We start from the raw sequence: 24,048 nt of genomic DNA on the forward strand, positions 1-24,048 counted from the left end.
CTTCCTAAGGACTAGATGTTAGAAGAAAGGCTTGGTGTGTGTGTGTGTGTGTGTGTGTGTGAGTGTGTGTGTGTGTGTGTGCGCGTGTTGTCTTTTCAATTAACACATGATGTCCCATAAATAACCGACAGATCTAAACAGAGTTTCTCAGACTTTGGCTACCATGACATTTTGGGCTAGATACTAATCTGCTTGTCTATTGTGGTGTATGTTCCCGTGCCTTACTGCATGCTTACTAATATCCCTGGCTCCTCTACCCACTAGAAACGGTAGCAAGACTCCAGATGTGACAACTGAAAATGTCTCCAGACATTGACAAATGTCTCCTAAGGCAAAAGCACCTCCAGTTGAGAACTACTGATCTAATACTACTAGGTTGATTTTTTTTTTTTAAGAGAAGCACAAACTAAGTTAATTGACATTGAGCACATATGTGTCTTGTATAGGCATGTATGCACAACAAACACACGTAAACAACGACAAAGGAACTTCCCAATGCCTTTGGCTTCTTCTAGGAATTAAATCTTCCTAGCACAAAAAAAGCAGAAGTGCCACCTTGGCTTTGGTTGCTAATCTGGAACAAGAATTGGAAGGTGTGTAACATGAGAGTTTCATTGGACACCAAGTGAGGTATTTTTATTTCCCCATTTACAAAATGACATAATTTTCCCAATGAAGCCACAAAGTGCTTAGCTATAGGAACCCAATAAATCAAATTGAATTTTCCAATAAAGTTGATACTTATACAGAAAACATAGAAATCTTTAGCCCAAACAATGTATCAACAAGGTTGAGAACATCAATAGAGTTATACATTCTCCACTTAAATTGATTTTGTTTCACTTGCTCCAATGTCTTGGATTAACTTTACTAATGAATTTTCACAGTGGTCTATTCCCTTGACTACTAAGCCATGGCCTGTGTTTAATTATGATATTCTCTCCTAAGTCCAGATCTTTTATCAGACCGTTAACAGCAGGAAAAGATTTGCTGACATGACAGCTAAACTAATCCATCTTATTTATAAAGGACAAAATCAGGAATGCAATGTGTGTGAATATTTGTACAGAAAAGCATATCTATATTCCATACATACATGACAGCACATAGCACCTGTCACAATTATACTTTCATTTAAGCGTCTTATCAATTCATTTTAAGGCAGAACATTACTTTGTGTGTGTGTGTGCATGTGTGTGTATAAATATATGTATAAGCATGTATTTGATAACTCAGTACCCCGGATTAATAAAACAGCGATGACAAGGACAACAGGAAATATTTATATTGTAGACTCACAATTTTAGAAAAAATATTAAGCTGGTTTGATATAGTTAAAAAGTGCCAAAACATGTGGTACTAACTTTTCTAAATAAAGAAGCAAGCACTTCGCATACACACACACACACACACACAGGCTTCAAAACACATGCCATAAGGTTATTTCAAAACAAAAATTCAATGGCTCAAAACCAAAAGAACCACTTTGAGATTTTATGTCTCTTCCTATATTCTTCATGTAATTAGATCATTGTTGAAGGAGCTTTGTGTTTTTGACGTAGTAGTATCTTGGCCTAAATAAATTCCAAGGCCAAGGTGCTTATTAATCCCATGTATACTCATCCATATGCCCAAGTATCATCATCTCCCAATTAGGTTACTGAAATGTCAAGCTGAATATATTAGAAGATTTGCATTCTGTCCACTAGGTAAAAGAACTCGTGAAAGAACTATAAAAAAAAATAACGACATTAAATTGGGATGCAAAAGATGCTTGCTTGAACGTTACCCTGAAACAGCAGCCACAGTGGGACATGTCTGTGTGCCTCCCCCAGCATTTATCCAACTTCTTGGCAAAACATATTCGATTTCAGAAAATAAATAGATATTAATTTCCATCCAAATGCCCATTTCAATTCATTATCTACAGAGGTAAATATTCACAAAGGTGACACCCAAGTCAATATTGACCTTGGGGGATAATAAATTTTGACATTTGCCAGAATAAGCAGTTCGCAAAGAGTGTATACACATGTAAAACTCTACCTGGTATATTAACCATGAAGGAAAACTCAAATATATAATATATATATGTGTATGCATATATTATCTTAAATTATTTATTATATTAAATTCTATTAAGAATGCAGAGCAAGAGCATTTGGAGTTCACTAGGCGTTTTATTTTCTTATAAAAGTACAGTGCAGATCTAAATGCAATATGATTTTCTAATGCATGGAACTGTAAGCAAACCTATAAGCATGTGATGACAACTGACAGTCTAGCCAGCATCAGCATCAGGAACCAAGGCTGAATCGGAGACATGCAACAGTTTTACTTAATTGCTACACCTTTACCACTGCTAGCCACATTAATTAACATGAGGGAGCACATGGAGAGGACTTCACTGATGGAGGCAGAAGGTCTATTTTTCTCACAAAAGTTAAGAGGTGGAGGCATGAGCTTATGCCTCCTTTAACACATGGTGAAACGCGTGCCAGCGTTCAGGGGTTTGCCTCCATCCTGTCCCTTATGCAGGCTTGCTATCTGCACTTCCCTTTGCTTTAAGATTTTATTTATTTATTTGAGAGAGACTGAGATAGAGAGAGCAAGTACAGGGAGAAAGAGAAACAGGCTCCTGCTGAGAAGGGAGCCTGATGTGAGGCTCGAACCCAGGACCCCAGGATCATGATCTGAGCCAAAGGTAGATGCTTAACTGCCTAAGCCACTGAGGCACTGCTGCACTTGGGTTTTACGTAAAGTATCTGTGCTTTAATTCAGTCCTGCAAGTAGTTTACTTTGCTATTCATTGTGTGGCTAAAATGAAATACCTTCTTTTGAGAAGGTCCCAAGGGAATATCTGAGATAGAAGGGATGAAGGTGGATAGCTCAAAGGCCTTTACAACATAATATTTCCTTAAGAAGAGCAACTGACTGTTCACTGAGGAGACCCAAATGAAGAGACACACCCTGGATAAGCTACTCTCTTTTATAATCCGTAGATGCCAGTAAGATTCTCTTGTCCAAAGACTTATATAAAATAGCATCAGGACAGAAAATAGATTTTGAGGGGTTAAAAGTAGGCACTTGGGTAGAGATAATATTTAACATATTTCATAACCTCAACAACAAATTAAGTGTTGCAAAGCAGGTGCAGGTGGTAAGCACCCAGGTGGACTTGCTGCAGGCACACAGCCAAATGTTGGCCACCATGGAGGGCACCATCCCCCTCTTCCTCAAAACTTTCCTCTGCCTAATCACTTTTTTGCATAAAATTATAAACTTAGAAATTCTTGCAATTAAGTCTTAGGCTTCATTCACATGGTACTTCCACGAAGAATCAGAAAGAGAAGAGGAGATTGAGCGTCCCATTTCTCCAAAACAGCAATCATTTCTTTCGCATACAGAAATTCAATGTAAGAGTTCATTTGGGAAGCAAAAAATTTCTGCTCCTGAAATACATTTTAATATTTAAGGCCTTATTCTTTGAAACACTGATTCTTTCTGAGAGCTAGAACACAGCATCTGTGAATTGCCTCCACGTGAGTTCCTTGGAGATTCTCCGTTTCCTTTCTGGACAGCCATTGCTAGAGAAAGAAAGGCAAGAGTCTCTTGTCAGGGTGCCAGCCAACAACCAAGTTACTTAGCCTCTCTAAACCCTAGCAAGAAGGTCCACTGAGACAAGAAAATATCTGAAGAAGAGGACAAAGGAGACACACGAAGACACACCTTACAGCTGAGCCTAGCAATAGCCCAGATCGCAAGGACAAGCACAGCAGAGCTGAGGAAGAAAGCAAAACATTGCCTGGCCTGGCTTTCCACACAGCATGTGATAAGCATAAGATCACACATGGGCTGGTCCTCTTCTATCAAGTAAACACCGCAAGGACAGCAGGGCAGATGCTCATCACCTCATCTAGTTCGTGGCAAAGAATAATGGTACGTGGTACACACTTGTTAAACTCGCCCTCCCATCTATACCCACTGGATGAAAGGAGGTCTGGGGCCATGTGGGGGACGAACTCTGTAGCCCAAAGATGTAGAACAGATCTGAAGGCCATCCAACCTTTGTTTTATTTGAACCTGTGACTAAGTATTGCAAATAGGGTTTTTCTTATTACCACAAACTTAAAAAAAAAAACAAGAACACACATCTAGAAAATTCTAGAAGCAGTGCAGTATGATGCAGATGAGAAAAAAAAAAAAAAAAGAATACTGCACTTACAGAGGAAGATCCCAAAGGAGCTTGAAATAGGAGCAGACACACTGACAGTGGGCATTGATCATGGAATCCACAAGGCTGTTAGTGATAGTGGAGCCTGGCCACAGGGATTTGATGGTGCAAGCTTTAAGGAGTAACCCAATCAACTTTTGCATATAGCTTGATGTACAGGAGCTAATTGCCACAGAGACTTCTAGATGTGGGGGAAAGGACTGAGAAGTTAGGAAAAGATTACCTCCAGACTGGGAGGAATTGGTAGGTCTAGCCAGACAAGGGTTTTGTCACCCTGGATCAGAGAGAAGGGGTGGCCTGCAAGGTTAAACATCAGCTTGAGTTCAAGGATGGCTCGGCCTTAGCTGTGGGTTCAAGGAAACAGCAAGCAGAGGGAAAACGAGGACAGACTTTGCAGCCAGCAAAACATGGACTATAATGCCAGTGTGATGACCTCCTCACTCTTTGATATTGGGTAAATAACCTGACCATCCAAGCCACTACATCCTCAGTCGCCAATGGAGAGGAGGATGGTTGTGGTTAGGAATAGACTGAGACCTTATCAGGTACCACCCCTGGCACCAGGTGGAGGCTTGGAAGCCCTGACAATGAAGAAACACATTACTTAGCTTTATCTCTAATCTCCAGTGTTCCAACATTCTAATCTGCTGGATTCATTTCTTTTGATTGTGTCAAAAGGCTCCTGATTGTTGTAGAATGAGAGGCATTAATCTCTCTTTCAATATCCTGGTGAGCTCAGCCCGTCTCCAATCAGGAAGAATCTGCCCTGTTGACCCCAATCCTGTCACCCGGCAGAGCTCATTCACTCGAAGGTAAACCTCATGCATGTGACCACACATAACCCGGGCACTGCAGTGGGGTGCAGCACGGACCTGGAGGGGGCTGCGCGCACTTCTTGCCCACAGCCCCTGCAAACAGCGACATTTCTAGTCACTTCGCAGGCTTGTGGGTTTCCTTCCCTCCTGCGAATTGATAAGCAACCCTCACCTCCCATTATTGATTAACTGTAATGTGCAGCTCACAGAGCAGTCACAGTTGATGGCAAATGAAGCAGCTGTTGTTCCAAGGTGAGAGGAGAACAGGGAAGTTGTTCTCCTTCACACAGGAACCCTAGAAGGCATAGGCAGGGAGACAGAGCCAAAAAGCTCAGACCTGCACCTCCAGGCCTATGTGGCCCTCTGCCATGGGTTAAGTGAATGAACTTTGCTCATCAATTTTTAATTGGAGATCCTGGGAAGCTTTTTTTCTTATCGTAATATAAACATGGCTATAATGCAGAGCAGAATGTAAATTTGCCTGAGAGCTTAAGACAAAAATTCAAGAAATTACATGCTTCAGTAGCTACTTGAGGGAGAATTGAGAATCCTCTGGGCTCTCCTGAACTTTCTTTTTTTTTTTTCTTTTTTTTCTTTTTTTGCCTGGTGAGAGGCATTTCAATAAAAATGTTTGAAAAGGGTTAATTTCAGGAGGTGCCTGGGTGGCTCAGTTGGTTAAGATCTGCCTTTGGCTCAGGTCATGATCTCAGGGTCCTGGGAATGAGCCTGGTGATGCACTCCCTGCTCAGGGGGCAGTCGCTTCTCCCTCTCCCATTGCTCCTTCCCCTTCTCCTGCTCCTGTGCAAGCAGGAGTGCTCTCTCCACCCCGCCCCTCAAATAAATAAAATCTCTTTAAAAAGAAAAGGATTAGCATTGGCCATAACACACAAAACCAAGTCACTTATGAAATGTTGATTGAGGCAGGCCAAGTGAAGGAAGAGAGACAGAGCTAGAGAAGGAACCGAGAAAGAGGAAAAGGTAGAAGAACTTGAAGAGAGGGATGGAACAAGGGGAAAGAAAAGGAGGGAGCATTAGGAAGCAGGCAAGTTGACACAAAGGTAAAGAAACACTGAAGACAAGGAAGCAGAGAGAAAAGATCTTGAAACAGGAAAGGCTGCTTAAGAAATTGATCAAGAACAGAGCGGAGGGGCCATGGTGCCTTGGCAATGTTTTGAAGAGATACTGTTCTGCTTTATTGTTGTTCCTGGGGCTATGTGGACAGGGATCCCGAATCCCCCAACAATGGACAGTCACTGAACAAAAGTCCTCAGGAATGCACACAGACATGAATGCACAGCAGGCATTTCACAACTATTTTTGAAGCAATGAATGAATGAATGATTCACTTGCAAATGGACAAGACACTTATAATACACTAACCATCGTACAAGCACCTGATTTTTAACCCAACATTAACGAGAGCATGTCTATTATTTATCTACACAACACAGGGTCAGCGGTGCAAAAGAGAAACCTTCTCCCAAACTCTTGCCTGAGCCTCCTGCAAATGGAGGGCTTTGGACACAGGGAACACTGCACACATACTCCTGCCCAGGTTGTCTGGATTTTCTCAAGGTCTGACCAAGGATGCTGCCCCCAGAATGCTGATGCTATCTGCAAGGTTCTGCTCACTTTTCTGGAGCTTATTCTTCTAGATTACCACCACCGTTCCACTTATGAGGCTCCCTTTGTGAGCTTTACAGCAAGTGGGTCCACAGCCCAGAAGCGGGGGTCATACTCTCACAGAGCTCAGGAATCAAGTGAGGTATGCAGACAATCATATTTCTGTCAGGTGGAGACTGATCCTGCCCACAATCCCCCTGAAATTGGAGTTAAAATGAGAACAAATTTCTGTTTGTCGTGGCAATCACTCAGCTGTCTGCTCACCCAGTTGAGAATGGAAACGTCTTTGCCCTAACTTGTATCATAACTGATTTTGAGAGAATTCATGGTGAGGTTCATAGTAATTATAGTAATAGGCTTAACTCTTAATTCCTACATCATATGTATTTTATGTATACAGAGTGACTCATGTTCTCCTCATACTATGTTTACAAGGTCCACGTTAGTACCCACAGGGAATGTTTGCTGAGTGAGAATGAAGTCAACCCACAACTGTATGACACATGCCCTTTTGGCTCTTCTTCAGCAACTCATTGCCCACCTGCTTGGAATACGGAGGGTCCTGGGTGAAATCAAGAAGTTGGCAACACTTGTCTTAGACACCTTGAACATCCCTATTCTTTGCCCTTCCCCCATTGAAAATATTCTCTTCTTTTCCTTCAGATACCCAGCACTATCTCTTCCATTAACTTTTTTTTTTTTTTTTTCTGGAAAAGGTCTGTTCCTCTCAGTCAAGAATACTTCCACATGCCTATACATCCCTGTATTTTCTCTCCCAGTGGGGCTTTGTGTCCAGGTTTATCTCCATGCTTTCCCCCATATTTACAGATTCAGGGCACTGATGAAGTTGGCGGAAGAGCTGTTTGGGGACAGATGGATAGGGGGTGTTGGAACCAAGTGGGCTTTCCCAAGTGTCCTGTGGGTGGCAGATCCCTGTCAGGCCTACCCTTAGAATAGGCCTCGATGGGAGGTTTCACATTTGGTGACTGTGCCCACATACTTTATAACAAGGAAACACTAGAATCCAACAGACTTTTTTTTTCTCCCCCTCCTCTCACATCTGAACACAATCATGAGCTCAGGGAAGAGCCAATGGCAATACCAAAAATACACGGCCACGTGACAGAGAGAGAAGTGGGAAAGAGAGGGACAGAAAGTCACAGGGAGGGAGAGAGGACAGGGCAGGGGGTGGAGAGGGGGAGAACTGAACATGTATATTCAGCAAACAGTGGCCTAGCCTAGACTAACACCTACAAGCATCTGTCTGTTAGGCGAATTTCGTTAAACTGCTATTTGCCTTGGACTGTCTTCAAAGGGATATTTCTGCTTCCAAAGGTGGATAGTTAAAAATAATATACATCATGAGTGTGTTTTGGCATTTCCCTTTCATTTTTCCCCCTAACTTCAACATTGCTGTTGTCATCCTTTAAAACTCAATCAATTCAGCTGATCCAGCGAACAGATGGCATTAATCAACCCCCAAGAATATGCACAAAAGCAATTAGAAATGTAGAGACATGGAATTTATGCCAGCAAATCAATTACCAATGATAGCAAATCAACGTGGCACACCCAACTGCCCCTTGTTTCTCTTTCCAAAGAGCAACCACTGATAGTAGAAATGATCCCTGGCTTACCGCCCCCCGCCCCCGCCGCCCCCCGCCAGAAGGGGATCCAGAACAGAAACACTGAGGTTTAATTACACATTTCTTAATGACTAGTTCTCACTCTGCTGACAAAAATCGGTATAATTTACAGACTAGAAGATGCATCAGAATGATGGATACAGACAGCGTATGCTATATAGTGTCATGCAAATATGAAATACACTGCTCTGAGAATATGGTCGTTTGGTATTCCCAGAGAAGAACTTCATTTCAGAGAACAGAGCACCTTTTCTAGCATCTATAGCTCTCATTTGTCAAAAACAATGGTAGCAGCTATAGAATACATTTTAACCACAAATCTGTGCCTTCTATGAGTTTACTAGTTCATATATCCCTACGTTTTCAATGTTCCTGGCCATTATTTTCCTTCTGGTTCTTTGTGACCTGACCTTTGCAGGTTCTGAAACTTCCTTCTTCAGGCTCTTATTTATTATTACCTAAGTTACTGTGATAAGCTCTTAACTAGTTTTCCAGCTACTAGGGTTGGTCCAGTCCAGTCTATCCTTCACACAGTGATTTTTTTAAAAACAAGTATCTTATTCTGTTTTATCTAATTATATACACAAAATCCTTCAATGAAACTTCATAGCTTGAACAGTAAAAATAAGACACCCTCTCTTTACCAATTTCCCTCATTTCTTTTTCTAAACTTCTGCTTCCTAGCCCTTCCCAAAAGTAGTCACTACGACACTCCTCACTCTCAAGTCTTCACACAAAAAAAACCTGTGATAGTCTCCCCCCATTCCTCCAGTGAGTGAAGTGTGACTTTGTTCAAGACTTGCCTTCCATCTTGCTTCCCTTGGAGAACCTGCAGTGACACCCCAGCCAGTCTGAGATGCTCATTTTGTGCCTCACATTACACCTTGCACTTATCTTTGTTAGAGCATTTATCACTTTGACGTGATTAAAGATTTATTTTTCTGGCTATCCGTGTTTAAAGTTCTTGAGATCATGGGTAGTCCATGATCTCTTCTCATCTATCTTTATTTCTCCTGTTTCTAGAAAAACTGGAGTTTAGGAAAGAGAGCCTTCATTTGGGACACATTTCTTCAATAAGTTTTTCAAATGGATAACACGCACAAACTATTGATATATAAAACTTCCAACCACAGCTTAGAGAGAGAATACCAGAGGTTCAGGATAGCATCATTGGGGTCAGGTTATCGGTTTGCAATAAAATACAGTCTTTCCAGTAATTTACTATTAAAGCCATATTAAACAGCTTTCAAACTTTTCCTTTTTATACTGAACTCTGGGCTATGAAGAAAGATTTTCATAGCTATATATTTGTGTATTTTCAGCTACATAGGAAGTGATTGTTAAAATTGCAAAAGCAATTTAATAAAATGAGATCAAACGCAGTACTGAGGTCAGATCTTCTTAGCATTTCTACGACAATAATAAGTAATACTTTCTAGTTAAAAATAAATCAAATATACTTAAAAAGTCTACAACAGGGCCATAAAAAAGATTTTTTGTTGTTTAGAAATGGAAATTCTTAGCTGGAAACCATTCACTGATTCATCCATTCATTCATTCAATGTTTTAGGTATTGAATATAGACACTGAAATGAAATATGATAATCAGGGAGCTTTGCATCTACTTGGGGAGAAAAGGATTATAAGAAAGTGCTATGGAAATACCGTAAGTCATGCATAGAGGCACTTAGCCTAGTGCGGGGAATGCGCACATGTGTGTGTGTGTGTGCGCGCGCCCGTGCTCATGCACATACCTCTGTAACTGGAGAAAGTGAGGGCAGGTAAAAAATGGAAAAGGATAACTAGACCATGCAGAAAGAATATACAAAAAAATGCAAGTGGGATGCAGGATAGTATGGCTTGCTTGTAGAGTGTGGAGTTCCCTAAATTGGAAATTAGGGGACAGGGCAGGAATGGTACACATGCAATTTAGAGCATTAGGCAGGGCCAGATCAGAAATAGCCCTGTACAGGGAGATGGGGCTCATACCTGCTATTTAATTAATACATTTGGTCTAATATCTAGAGACTTAGAAGACATGATGCCAACAGAGGTAGCTTCCGTAGTGTGTGTGTGTGTGTGTGTGTGTGGTCACAAGTCCTCATCAAGGCTATGCTCTTCCATAATCCAGTATTTTACTGAAACTTATAAAAGAAAACTAAAGTATCTGGCGCTCATCTCAATGTGAGGCCCCTTATCTTTGACCATAGTGATGTCAGGCATCTTACATCAAATCTATCTTTTCTTTCTTTCTTTCTTTCTTTCTTTCTTTCTTTCTTTCTTTCTTCTTTTCTTTCTTCTTATTTTGTAAGGGTTAACTCAGGAGTTGGCTCTGGTGGAAACTGCTACCTCCCTGCCCTTTGCTATGGATAGAGGTATAGAGATTAACCATAGGGATCCTAAGACAACTTGCAGGCTCAAAAAGCCCCCAATTGCATGCATGGGAATTAATTTCATATCTTGCAGAGTCTGATCTTGGACATAGGTAGAGGCCCAGATCCTGATTTTTTTTTCCCATTGCATAACTTTATGATCCTGGGAAATTATTAACTTCTATTAACCTTAAATTTACTCATCTGTAAACTGAATTTAATAAAGTCTACCTAGCTGTACTGCCTTGCCAAATTATGTAGACATGGTATATGAAGTGAGAGATACAAAGAGCACAGCAGTTAGTAGGAATTCAAACCCTATTATGTTGTTATTCTAAATATAATTGCTTAGCAATTTAGAATACGACCATCCCAGAAGTATCCAAATGGAATGACCAGTAGGCAACATCAGGAAAGGCAAAACTACATTAGGACTAGATAGGGCCTTGAATAACTATTTGATCCAACTCCTTCAATTAACACACCATGATCATTAAGATAAGTCGATAACCTCTACGAGGATACTTTCCGGAAAGTGTCAGAGTTTTGATGAATGAAGACAGTTTCCCTTATGTATTAAAAATGCCATTATTGGCTCCAAATGAGTACACTGAATCTTCCAAACAAAATTCCGTTGAGTGAATGACTACTGTTTTATGATCTTTGTGGTAACTAGACTTTCTCCCCAACTTCCTAACTAACGAGGATAATTAGCTTTGTGCATACAAGCCATATTTCAGCAGAGTTCTGGCATACAAACTAAAGAGCCAACTAAAGCTTTTAGGAAAATTTCAAATGATGTAACATTATTTTGTTTCGTAACAAATGAGCACAGAAAAGTAAAGTGTTGTAGGTAAGGCAAACTAGGTCAAATAAAAGAAAGGAGAGGCTACTGGGAAGAGCAGGGGGGAAAAAAGAAAACAAGTTAGAATACAGCTATTCATTTGAATGAGAATAGGGGCTGGGGTGAGGTTATTCTAATGGAAACTAATTTTTTTCACAATTCTGTACCCTAGGGTGGACGCTGTTCTAGTTTTTCATTTACCTGTTCCGACTGTGGAAATACCAATCTGGTCTGGAGATGGGGCTATGAGGGCTATGAGGGTTCGAAGCGAAAGAGAGTTCACATGGATTGTCAAAGATGAGCCTGTTCAACCATGGGAAAACCTTTAGGACTCTTTCAAATGAGCATTATAGTGCTTCCTTCACTTCTGCTGATGGTAAATACCACAAAAGCATACCGCACTTTCCTGCTGAAAAAAAAAAAAAATCAGCCTGATCTTTGTTTATTTATAATATTACCTATTGATTGGGTTTGTGCCTAAGCTTCAGATAACTCCGGGTATACTGCATCTCTTTATTTAACGGTGTTTATGAATATGATGGACCTCCTCGTATATTTTAGATGAAGTTCTGTCTGTGCTGAAAGGCATCGTCACAGAATAAAGAGTTTTTTTCTTTCTTTCTCAAGGCTGTTATCTCTGTGAACCTGACATGCACCACCAAACAGTTAAGATGCTTGGAGATCATTCAAAGTGACTTGCTGGGTCAAAATTAAGGCTGTCATAACCACATAGCATCGGAATATTGGCCAAAATAAAGAGTGACCCTGTAAGTACCCCATGCATTGCAATTTCTTCCATTATCACAGTCTTCCAACACACTTAATATTTGAGGAATCTCCTCAGTCAAATGCTGAGCTGCTATTCTGTTTGGGAGAAGATACATATCTAAATTGCTGCTTTATACCCAAGCCTGCGAGCACGGCAAAGTTCCATAACTGTACGGGCATTTGACATGTTAGCTGTGGCGTAACTGGGGCCAAAACCGGTCAGCATTTCAAACTCTCAGTTTCACCTGAACCAGCTCTCAAGCCACATTGTTTCTTCTTGCGTCAACGGAGTTGATATTATATGTAAAATGGTTTTTCATTTAACACTGGCCTATCAGAGCTACATTCAAAATTAACTAATTCCCTGAGGGTAAACCCAAAGGAAATGTTGTAGCTACTTAATATCCTGAAAATCTGGAATGGGGGAATTTCCAGAGTTTTTATTACTGGTTGGTAATTATGTTCTCTGCACAGATTCATAATAGCTATTCTGTAGCTGGCCTTGTAACCTGACTTTAATTTTGTTTAATTAGAAACTTATAAAATCTATAATCGGGTAAGCATTCATTTCTCTCTTGCAGACAAATGCCCAAGTTTTGGTCAGATTATGAGAAAATTAAACACACACACATACGCATTCCACATGCAACAATGTAATAATAAAATATTATTATTGGAATAATACGATCAATTAAAAGTTGTTTTTATTTGAACAAAGTTCACAAGCATACTTTGATACCATGGAGCGTCTCAGGCAAATAACCCATTTATAGGGCTACTTTCACAAATGACATAAAATGTTATTTCTAAAAAATAAAAATCTTGAAAAATATTATCCAAATAATCTATAAACTTCCACAAATTGACTATTTGAAAAGAGATTTACCTTCCCCACTACATACATATAAATGTTAACGGACTGTAGATAAATAGTAAACCAGATCCCTAAATTTAATGGATAAAGTATGTGGACAGTTGAAGTCTGGAAGAATTGCACAATATTAATTTTTTTTTCCTTAGTAGTTCTGCATCACAGGTTCTAAAGACCACCAAGATAAACTGAGTTGAGAAGTAATTTTCTGCTGTCATGCTATTGTATTAACACATTTTGTTCAGCATAATAAAAAAAATTGTCATTATTCTTTAAGAACATGGACCCCAAAATATCTAGCAAGGAGCGTGCATTCAATTGAAATGTTGATTGGAAACTGGGGAAATTAAACTGTCACTGATGAAATACTAAAGCTCATTATCGCAAAGTTCCATTTTAAATGTTGAGAATTAGCTTTATTGCTGCATCAGTAATGATAAGCATGAGCCTTAAATCCATGCCATTTGGGTTTTATGAGCATTATTACAACATATTAACCATAATTCAATTAATTTACAGAAATGGGCATTCTACAATTTATTTTTTCCCTTACTCTTAAGAAAAGGTGCTACATCAGGAAGCCCCAACCATATTCCTATAGAGTAGTTCTTTCTATTTTACCCTTACTCCTCTCCCCACCTCCGTGGATCTTCAAAATATTCACTATTTCCAGATAGGTAAATGCGCTAAGGGAAAAACAGCTCTTTCGCTGCTGCACCTTTGCATCATTAGGACAATACTGACCTCTAGTGTTTTAGGAGGTAGAGAGGCTAGCTCAGCACCATGCCTAACTTCCTCTAACTAAACCACTTAGATGTTTTTCTAAAGCACCATGGGAACAATTTCACTTAAAAGAAGGAAGAGGAGGAGGGGGGGAGGGAGGAAGGAGGAGGAGGAGGAGGAGGAGGAGGAGGAGGAGGAGGAGGAGGAGGAGGAGGAGAAGAGAAACATCAGATTGCAACCTTTTCCTACCTATTCTCTGAAATGATTTCTACACCAAGTCCCTCTGGCTCCTCCCTTTTTGAGAGGATGACCTCTTCAGCAATCCTTTAGTAGAATACTAACTTTGATAAAATCTTGATAAGGCATCGCCACTAACTGCAGATTCTGAATCTCCAAAACTTCCAATCGCAGACAGAAACACTGGCTCTGCTTTGGATCATTTTCAGTAAACAACATTTGTCTAATTGTCTTCCCTTGAGGTGCAACTCTGAGTTGGGTATCTCTCACTCAAGGTCCTCTTGAACCTAAGAGGGTGGGCAGGGAGGGAGGAGGACCCACAAGCACTAAGTCGTCTTCCTATCTTTCTCTAAGAATGATGCTATGTTCCAATATAGATAAGCATTTCTGAGGTTCCTGGCTGGGTGGGTGGGTAGCAGACAGGGGAGTTAAGCCTAGAAAACTCAAGGAACCTTGATAAACCATCTTTGGAAACAACACAGATGGCTTAATTGCGTTCTTTCTCATTTAGGAGTTTCCAAGCTGGAAAAACTTCCCTCTCTCCGCCTAGAGAGGCAGCTGAGCAATTGAGCTTGAGCCTCCGATGGCTCTAGCGATTTATTCAACTTTGACGAACTCGGTTCTTTAAATACACAGTGCAGGTGGCGGATCCCCAGGTGTCCAGCCTTCCTGCCTGTTAAATTAAATGCCCTGCGCTTGCTGAGGTTGGAGCTGGGACGACGGAGGCGCGCTCAGTGCATGCTCATTCTGTGTTCTTTGGCACAAAGATTTGGGGGGTGGAGTGTGCATCAAAGCTCTTCCTCCTGTACCAGGGGCAGCCATTGATCTTGTGGTTTGACTACGCTGGGCCATGAGTCTTAGGCCAGAACTCCCAATCCTGTTACAGCGGTGCCAGCGGGTTGCACGATACCCCGACTGGAGCCTTCTGCCTGGGGGGTGCGGAGAGCCCTGCCTTGCCAGGCGCTGGCCATCGCGCAGACCCCGGGCAGCCGCATCCGGGATGCGGGATGGATGCATGAGCCTCTGCCACCGAGTGCAGGGCTGGGAGCATCCCTGGCTCCGGAGCACGGGCCCTGCTCGGGAACGGCTGCGGCGGAAACCAGACAGGCCAGGCGAGGGGCTGAGCGCGGAGAACCTTCCCCAACGCCCGAACTTTGCGATTCCGGGAGAAGGGGAGGGAATGCAGCGGGGCCGGCTCCCGAGCTCTGCCAACTTTTGGGATGGTTTGCGCGGCGGCAGCACGCAGTGGGCATCCCCCTTCCCCGCCGCTCCCAGCACACACGGTGGAACCTGCTCGGACAGTTGCGCGTCCCCCCCGACGCCTGCGCTCCCCTCCCCGCCCGCCCGCCCCGGCCCCGGGGACTCACAGTTTGTCGCCGAGGATCCTACATGCCACAAGCCGGAGGAGAGCAGCAAAGTGAAAACGCTGGTCAGCCGTGGTACAGGATCCATTTCCCCGAGTGAGCGGTCGCTCCCGGCCCAGTCCCAAATTTGCAGGCGCCAGGCGCGGCTTCCTGCGCGCGCGCGTGTGTCCCTGTGTCCCTCTGTCCTCGGCACCGCCTGGCCCCCTCCCACCCCCCCAGGACGGCCACTGGCGGCTTCACTCCATCCCGGGTCCAGGCGGGCCACCGAAACCCGGGCTCTGCCTCGGAGCTGCGGCTGAGGCCACGGTCGGGGCGCGCACCTGCCTCTCCAGGCGCTGCGCTCGCCCCCTCGCCCCCTCGCCCCCCGCTCCCCCGCGCAGGTCCGAGCCCCGCGGCACCCCCGGGCGGCGAGCGGGCGGACGCCCCTGCACCCCGGCCGCCGGCGCTGGACTCCGCACCCGGCCCGGCCGCTCCTTATAGGCGAGCGGGGCGCGCGGCACCGCCCCCGGCCAGGCCCGCCCCGCGCTCGCCTATAAGAGCGGCCTGGGCGGGTCCTCGGCGCGCTCGGGCGCCCCGGCTCCAGGCCCCGCGCCGCTGCCCTGCGCCCCCGCTGCCCGGGGCCGCGACCCTCTCCCCCGCCTGCCCTGCCTCCCCGCCCCCGCCCCCGCCCGGGGGGCCGCCGAGAGGCACCCACGCCTGCACCCGGGCCTCGGGAACGCTGCTGCCCGGGGGGCGCTGGAAGGGCTCGCAAGACGCAACGCATCAGCAGGAGCGGGTTTGCCAGGGACAGCTTGGCTGCGAGCTAACGAGAGGCTTTTTTTTGGAGAGGAGAGGGAAGACTTGAATCCTGGAGGGATGCGCGAGGTCTCCTCCGTGTGTGTTCCCACTACCCCGCCCCCCGCACCCCGCTCCCCGCTCCCCGCTCCCACCGCTCGCGCTCCCGGGGCGGCCGCATCCAGGGGTCCCTCCCCGCTGTCCGCACGCAGCTTGGGGCGGGCACTGCAGGGCTTTCGGCTCCCAAGGGAGGGGGCACGGATCAGGGGAGGTAACGATGCGAATCAGGGTGCGGTCTGGTTGGCCTCTAAGGTTGGAGACCCGAGCCCCCCCCCCCAGCCCCCCGCACACCCTCTTTCCGCTCCTGCAGAGGGATTTCAGCTTAAAAGGGGGTGGGGTGGGGTGGGGTGGGGGGAGGAGTGGTGGCTTCTTCTTCCTAGAAGCTTCCTGTTGGAAACTCTGGTTCTGTCTCTGGCTTCTAGTTCACACCTGGGGACTCTCCTGCTTTAGCATAAATCAATTTATTTTGTTTTTATTGGAAGCTGTCAGGGAGCTGCCAAACCTTAACACAATGAAGGACCATAATGACTTCTCCTATGTGAGGCTTGCGACCAAGTTAGGCTCAGAACCACCTCAGAGGATGTGGATGCCTCCTCTTCCCTCCCCACCACCCCCAGCAGCAGCGTCCAGGCAGCTGATTTCACGCTGTAGGTTCCTGACAACAGCCTTGGCCCTCAGCTCTCAGCTGCACGGGGGCCGCAGGTTGAGCTTCTGCAGGAATCCTCAGGTGAACCTTGTGGTTTGGGTTAGGGTTGGACTCAGGGCATCGGAATGCTAAAAGGTAGTTGAGTGACTGTTGGATTTGCGAGACCATTACTTTATTAGAGGGGGGAAAAAAAAGAATTCTGAGGGGCCTTTCACCTGTAATTTACAATGACCCTCTCTCTTGTCTGTAAGCTGCTTCTTTTTTTTTTTTTTTTTTTTTTTGAAGATTTTATTTGAGAGAGAGAACCAGCGGGGTGGGGGGATACTGGAAAAGGGAGGGGAAGAGAGACAGGCAGATGCCCTGGTGAACAGGGAGGTGGAGCTCAATCCCAAAACCCTGGGATCCCAACCTGATTGGGAGTTTGGGGGTAGGGGGGAGCGGTGCTTGCCTATAAGCTTCACACAGAAAATAATTATGTTAGCTGCTAGTCTCTTGCGCAACCAGAAGACTTCTCCAGCATAGGCTTTACCTGTGGAAGAAAGGCCATCCCAGGAGATGGTGCACTACAACGGATTACAGCAGAGGTGATTCAAAAAACTGACCCTGTGGCAGGAGTCTGAGTAAGGAGGGGCCTAGTGTTCAAGGTCAAGCTGATCAGGCCTGCTTTTCCTACTGAGGGCGCCAAGTGGCTGCCACTCATCTTGTGGCCTTTGAGCATTTCGGGTTTAAAAACACCTATGTGGTAGCTTAATCATACTAGAGAGTGTAGGAAAAATAGGCACCATTATCCATCTTTGTATGTTCTTTAACACTTGGACATTCTTTAGAAGAAATAAAACAGCTGTTTAACGTTGCATCCCTGCCGTTTTTATAAATTATAAATTACGAGTATAATTTAAGTTACTTTTGCATTTTTGTCTAATCCCATTTATCTCCTATCATATCTAGAAGTACTTTTTTTTTTCATTCTGATACATCATGTTTTTATACATTTATACATCCACACATATTTACATACCTAAACAATATATGGTATCACTTTGACTATCTTTAATCAATATATAAATGATACCATGTTGTTTCATTTTGCACCTTGCAATTTACTTAATATTATATTTTTCAAATTTATGTGTTTGGATACATGTAGTGCTGATTCTTTCATTTTTAACTGCTGTATTATATTTCATTTTATAAATATGCCACAATTTATTCGTTAATTCTACTGCTTATGAATCTACAGACTATTTCCAGATTTGTTTTTCTTTGCCTTTTTTTATTTTTTTAAGCGGGGGCTGGGCAATGGGGGGAGGGGGGAGTGGCTGACAGAGGGAGAGGGAGAGAGAGAACCTTAAGCAGGCTCCATGCCCCGGGCAGAGCCCTGTGCAGTGCTGGATCTCACAACCCTGACATTATGACCTGGGCCAAAATCAAGAGCTGGAGGCTTAACTGACTGAGCCACCCAGACATCCCTCCAGGTTTTTGTTTTTGTTTTGTTTTTTCTCAACATAAACTCTTATACCTGTCCCTTAGTATTTCTCAAATATGAACTTAGGAGTAGGATTTCTGGGTCATAAGGAATGCTTATCCTCAGCTTTAGTATGTCTCTCCAATTGCTCTATTAAATGATGTTAGCGATTCACACCCCTTCCCCCACTAGCAGTCTGTGAGATTCCCCCCAGCTCCACAGCCTTACCAATAAAGGCCTCTCTTTTACATATGGGAAAATGATATCCAGGGAATACAAGTTTTGGTTCACTGAGTTTAATGCTCTACAATATAATCCCACCTTCTGCACCAATCCAAAAATATTTATTTTTTTTAATTTTTATTTATGATAGTCACAGAGAGAGAGAGAGAGAGAGGCAGAGACACAGGCAGAGGGAGAAGCAGGCTCCATGCACCGGGAGCCCGATGTGGGATTCGATCCCGGGTCTCCAGGATCGCGCCCTGGGCCAAAGGCAGGTGCCAAACCGCTGCGCCACCCAGGGATCCCCCAAAAATATTTAGATAAATAAAATATTTATTATATATTATATATAATTATGGAAGATGTGGGCTTAATTTCCTTTCACAATGACTTAAATTGCATGTATTTGTGTCAATAAAATGTGCTTGAAATATATATTAAAAGACAATCAGAGAAATTGTTACGCAAAACCCCCAAACTGTGAATAATGTTCTAGATATTAGTAAATATTGGAATTCTGAGTTTAGATGCCCATATGCAAACCTAGTGTATACTATATAAATTGCACCTAATTTAAAGTCCTATTTACAGTTGTAGCTTTTTTTTCCCTCTCTCTCAAGTACACCTGTTCTCAGAGCAACTTTGAGCCTTAAACAGCAGACATTTGTCTAAGATTTGTTAACATTTCAGTAAGAATACTGCAGCTCTGAATAGAGTGAGGGGTAAACAGCTGTTCTTCTTAGACAATAGTGTAAACAATGCCATCTTCTGGGGGCATTTTGCCAACAAGTTTTTATTAGCTGTAGAATATTAATCACTGTTAAAACTGTTCCCAGCCAGATTGATATTTACCTTTAGAAATTCTTTTGTAAACCTTTTAGTCTGATAAATCCACCTTTCAAATGCTGAATTAGAAGCTGAATAATCTCCCCATTTCCCCCCATGTTGCTTTATTTAGAAGAACTCATCCTTGCAGAGTGCCTTACTTTAAAGAAGCTTAAAAATTATGCATAGATAGAGCAGATTGATTGCTAACAGGAAATGGGGGAAAATGGATAATTGAAATCCTCAAATGCCTGCATATTTAGAATGATAAATCTGAACATCTTCTCAAGACAAACTTACGTCTGAAATCTTAAAAAAAAGGGAATGAAGTGGGCAGGATTCAGTGTTCATGTCCCTTTAATTTTCCCTCGGGCCCTTCTACTTCTTTCCCTTTAAAAGAGCAGAAGGGGAAGAATCATTCATCAACCGGAATCTTAGCCTTGGACTATTCAACATGTGGTTTGCCTCATTGATTTTGTAATCCTTCTGTGAGGTATGTAGTAGGTATGTATGGTAATCTGCATTTGGTCTCTCCAGAGGAGATCCTAAGAGGAGACAGATATTGACATGTTAAGTATCATACAGAATTAATGGCTCAACCCATTTGGCACTTTTAAATGAACCCCCCCCCCCCCCATCTTTTTCCTTTATATTTAGAGAGCTAATAGATAAAATTCACTGTAACATATGGGTACCTGGCCTGTATGGAAGAAGAGTCAGCATTGGTCACAATAGGCTACTCTGTTGTATTAGTGCTTTTGGATTATTTCAGCTTCACATATTTATGGTTTTTTTTTAAGATTTTATTTATTTATTTGAGAGAGAGAGAGAGAGAGAGAACAAGCAGGGAGGAGGGGCAGAGGGAGAGGGAGAAAGAAGCAGATTCCCTGCTGAGCAGGGAGCCTGATGCAAGCTCTCTCCCAGGACCCACAGATCATGATCTGAGCCAAAAGCAGACACTTAACTGACTGAGTCACCCAAGTGCCTCAAGGTTTGTTGTAAAGATGGAAGGATGGTTCTGCAGCCATTCATATCTTTAAAATACAGTTTTTAAAAGTATTCATGTGGCCAAAAGTTAATTTAATATTTTTCCTTTCATCCTTCTTTTAAAAAATGTTTTCTTTTTTTTTTTCCCCTCTTTGGAGCATGTGGCCAGTAACATGCTATACCTGTAGGGCATTGGAAATGCTTCTCTTCTCTTGTGGAGCTAAAAATGATTTGGGAAAGTATGATGTAAACACATTAAAAAGTTAAGGTAACAATGCAAGGTAGCATGTGATTAAGTGCCAAATGGCTCAGATAATAAGTGCTATAGGATTTTTTAAGTTGACAAAGATTGCTTCCTCTGGGAAGGAAAACTTGCAGTCGGCATAATGAAGTGGTTATCTCTTTGGGGGTAAAGGGATTTAAGTCACCCTGGCCATGAAGATTGTTTTCAAGTCAAGTTAGATCAGGTATCTTCGCCTTAACAAGAAGTCACATTTTAGGGTTATGCAGGCAAATTTCTACTTTTACAGAAGAATGAGCTTTTCTATTAAGGGAAATGGACTTCAGCCAAACAGAACGTTTCACATGAGCCTTTCCCCACTACTTTTCTCTCCTTATTTCACCTCACACTCAATCCTGTCACCACCATACTCATCTTTGACATCAAAACTAGTCATCTTCTAACATCAATCTCCTGCAAATAGAACAACCCTTCATATACCTTTACCAGAAACACGTATTTCTTAGCTGGCAACATGTCATGCTGTTTATGCATACTACTCGTTCTTCCTTCTGTGGACTACTTCTTCCCGAATGACTAATTTTCACTCGCCATTCCACTCCCAAGTCAGCTACCACATCTCTCTTGAAGTCTTTACTGATTCCTGTGCAGTGCTTCTGTTCACATATGTTTTCCTAACTTTGAGTAGTTTCTCAGGAGTAATTTATCAATTCACATTCAATTCTGAGTCTTCAGCATACATGTAGGCTTTCAAAAAATATGTGATGAATGAATAGTGTTAGATACAAAAAGACTTTATCAACTTTTTACAGGGCTTCATCTACCCCCCACCCCCCACTTTCACCCCTGTTCACTCATTGCACCAGAATTCAGAGGCTCCTTTGAGGGCGTTTACTCTTACTTACCTTTTAAATCAAGGTGTCAGTTACATGGAAAACCAATGGAAATGCAGTTTAGGTTAATATTTCTATAGTTCATTTTTTCCTAAGTAGATATTTCTCAAATACTTGGGTTTATTTTTGGGGAGAATTCACCCTCTAAAGTATTTATGTAATTATATTTGTACAATCCCAGCCATATGAAGTCCAGAAACATATGTCAAGAAAAGGATCTCTCTTTTTCACGTATTTCTGACTTTTTCTGAGGGGAGTCCTCCTTACAATCACTGAGAAGTCATTTGTGATATATATCATGTTTCAGGGCAAAGCTGTTTGGGGTTTAATGAAAAGTGTTCTGAGTTTAGAATCAGAAACCCTGAGCATTAGCCTTGACTTTGCGACTTACCAGCAATGAGACCTTGAGTAAATAATTTGGCCTTTTGAGATCCAGCTTCCACATCTGTAAATTGTGATAATTTCTGGCTTAGGTATTTTGGCATAGTGAATAGAATCATACTAAAAGAGTTTTTGCTATGCAGGCACAGGTTAAAAATATTATGCCTTAGTCCAAAGAAGACAATTTATCCAGTCTCTCTCTAATCACTAGATTTCTCATGCATTTTATTTGCCAGTTCATCTGTGGAGAAAGTATCTAAAAACATTACCTATTCTATGGGAATTATACATAATTCATTACTTAAAGACATCACAATAATTCAATCAACCAACATTAATTGATTGAGCAACACTAACGTACCTAGACATGTACCCTTTCCTTTTGGTTAAATAGGTGCCATAGAAAGAGTTGGCCTAGTCCTATCTTCAAGGTTCTTAGATTGTTGCTCTCAATTTCTAGATGAGATAGTGTGTGCAAACATAAGTAATGAATGCCGATAGGAGAGAAACCACTAAATCTAAGATTTCCAAATTCATTGAAGTGACAAACATTATTGGGTTCTTGACCAATAACCATTTGCAACTTCCTCCTTGATTGCAGAATAGGCTGGTGAAAGAATCATGATCTGACTAAGCCTTTACAATTACATTTCCCTTTGAGAGTGATTATCTGCTGCTTGCCTTGTGGCCCAGTTCTGACCAATAAGACTCAAGGGGAAGGAGAAATTTTCTTCTCAGAAAAGGCATAGGAGCATAAATAAAAATCTTGTTGTCCCTGCAGCTTTCCCCACGGTACAGTCAATATCTCATGAGGGCATGGAGTTTGTACTGCCAGTAGCCAGCTTGAGAATATGAGGGGATGGACAGGACAATGACATGGCCAAAAACAGAGACATTTCATGGGCATTAATGACCGTATTGAGTTACTTCTACTCTGGAAAAATAAATGTCTGTGTTGTTTAAGCCACTGCTAGTTAGGTTCTCTAGAGGAAAACAGAACGTTTATTAAATACCAACTTGCAGTAAGCATCGTGACTTTGTTTTCTCGTTAGAATTCATGACAAAATTCTGAGGGAAGTATCATTTGCTACATTTGGCAGATAAGGATACTGAGGCTCGTGAAATTTAAGTGACTTTGCCCAAAGCACAAAGCTATTAAGCAGAAATGCAGAGGTTCTGATTCCAGAGTTTTGGTTTATCATGCCATTTCTAGTGCCACAATACTCAGAAATGGAATACATCTATTAATCTTCTGTGTGTGTGTATATTTAACTTGCTCATTTGATCTCCAATATTACCAACAACTTGATTTCTATGATAAAAAATCTCTTTGGGTTACTGCTGCCCTGCTTCTGTCTCTCAGGGAATAGCTGTCTCTAAAGCCAACTTGCTGTTATTAACTTGGTTTACGAAAATTAATGAAGAGCAGCAGTAATCTCTTCATTGCCAGGTACACACCTGATCTTTAAGTCAGGCTGACATCTGAACATAAGATCTGTGGTAACCACTATTATGAAAACTCTTCTACAAAATTTTAGCATTTTCCAAAGGTATATTTTTCCAGAAATAAATTGTTTGAAAGGAGAAAGAGCTTATTTCAAAGGATTATTTCATTATGTAACCTAATCCCTAGCATTTATATCCTTTTGTCCTCTTTGCATTTGAATCAGCATAGGAAACACAGTGAAAACATCTACAATTTGCTTTTTATTGGCATTTTTAATAAGGTGGAATGAATGTTAGCCTAGAGCCAGCAGGGGGTGTGTTGACTATTGGGAAGAAAAAAAAAAAAAAAAAACCCGAGCAGATTTGAAGCAGCAGCGTGGGAAACTTTGTAGGTTGCTGAATTATTGTTCATTTAGGGGAAGGTGGAGAGAGGATGCTGAAGAGGGTAATGGAACAAAACCAAATCTGTTGATGACTTACTTTAAATTTTTCCTTACAACTCCGGCATTATGTCCATTGAGAAATCATGCATGACCAAGATTATGATCAAACATAATGAATAAAATCTATTATCTTAATTATTTTTATTTGTATTAAAAATAAATATGCTA

At 42.3% G+C, this 24,048-nt stretch overlaps 1 protein-coding gene and 1 long non-coding RNA gene across 3 annotated transcripts in view; one reads left to right on the plus strand and one right to left on the minus strand.

Moving 5' to 3' along the window:
* CNTNAP5 (contactin associated protein family member 5) overlaps positions 1-15,925 on the minus strand; it is a 789,161-nt gene extending 773,236 nt beyond the window's left edge. Inside the window, exon 1 of one of the 2 annotated variants that reach the window (XM_026015709.2) lies at positions 15,501-15,925. In XM_026015709.2, the coding sequence (XP_025871494.1) occupies positions 15,501-15,585 (85 nt within the window). In that variant the 5' untranslated portion in view covers positions 15,586-15,925. The remainder of the gene's footprint in view (positions 1-15,500) is intronic. The other variant, XM_072757523.1, reaches the window with a different exon arrangement.
* Positions 15,926-16,991: 1,066 nt separating this feature from the next.
* Positions 16,992-24,048, plus strand: part of LOC140598966 (uncharacterized) — a 35,374-nt gene continuing 28,317 nt past the window's right edge. Inside the window, exon 1 of the long non-coding RNA XR_012001487.1 lies at positions 16,992-17,058. This is a non-coding gene — a long non-coding RNA (uncharacterized lncRNA). The remainder of the gene's footprint in view (positions 17,059-24,048) is intronic.

The sequence above is a fragment of the Vulpes vulpes genome, chromosome 5 (assembly GCF_048418805.1).
Source record: "Vulpes vulpes isolate BD-2025 chromosome 5, VulVul3, whole genome shotgun sequence".
NCBI classification, from domain to species: Eukaryota; Metazoa; Chordata; class Mammalia; order Carnivora; family Canidae; genus Vulpes; species Vulpes vulpes.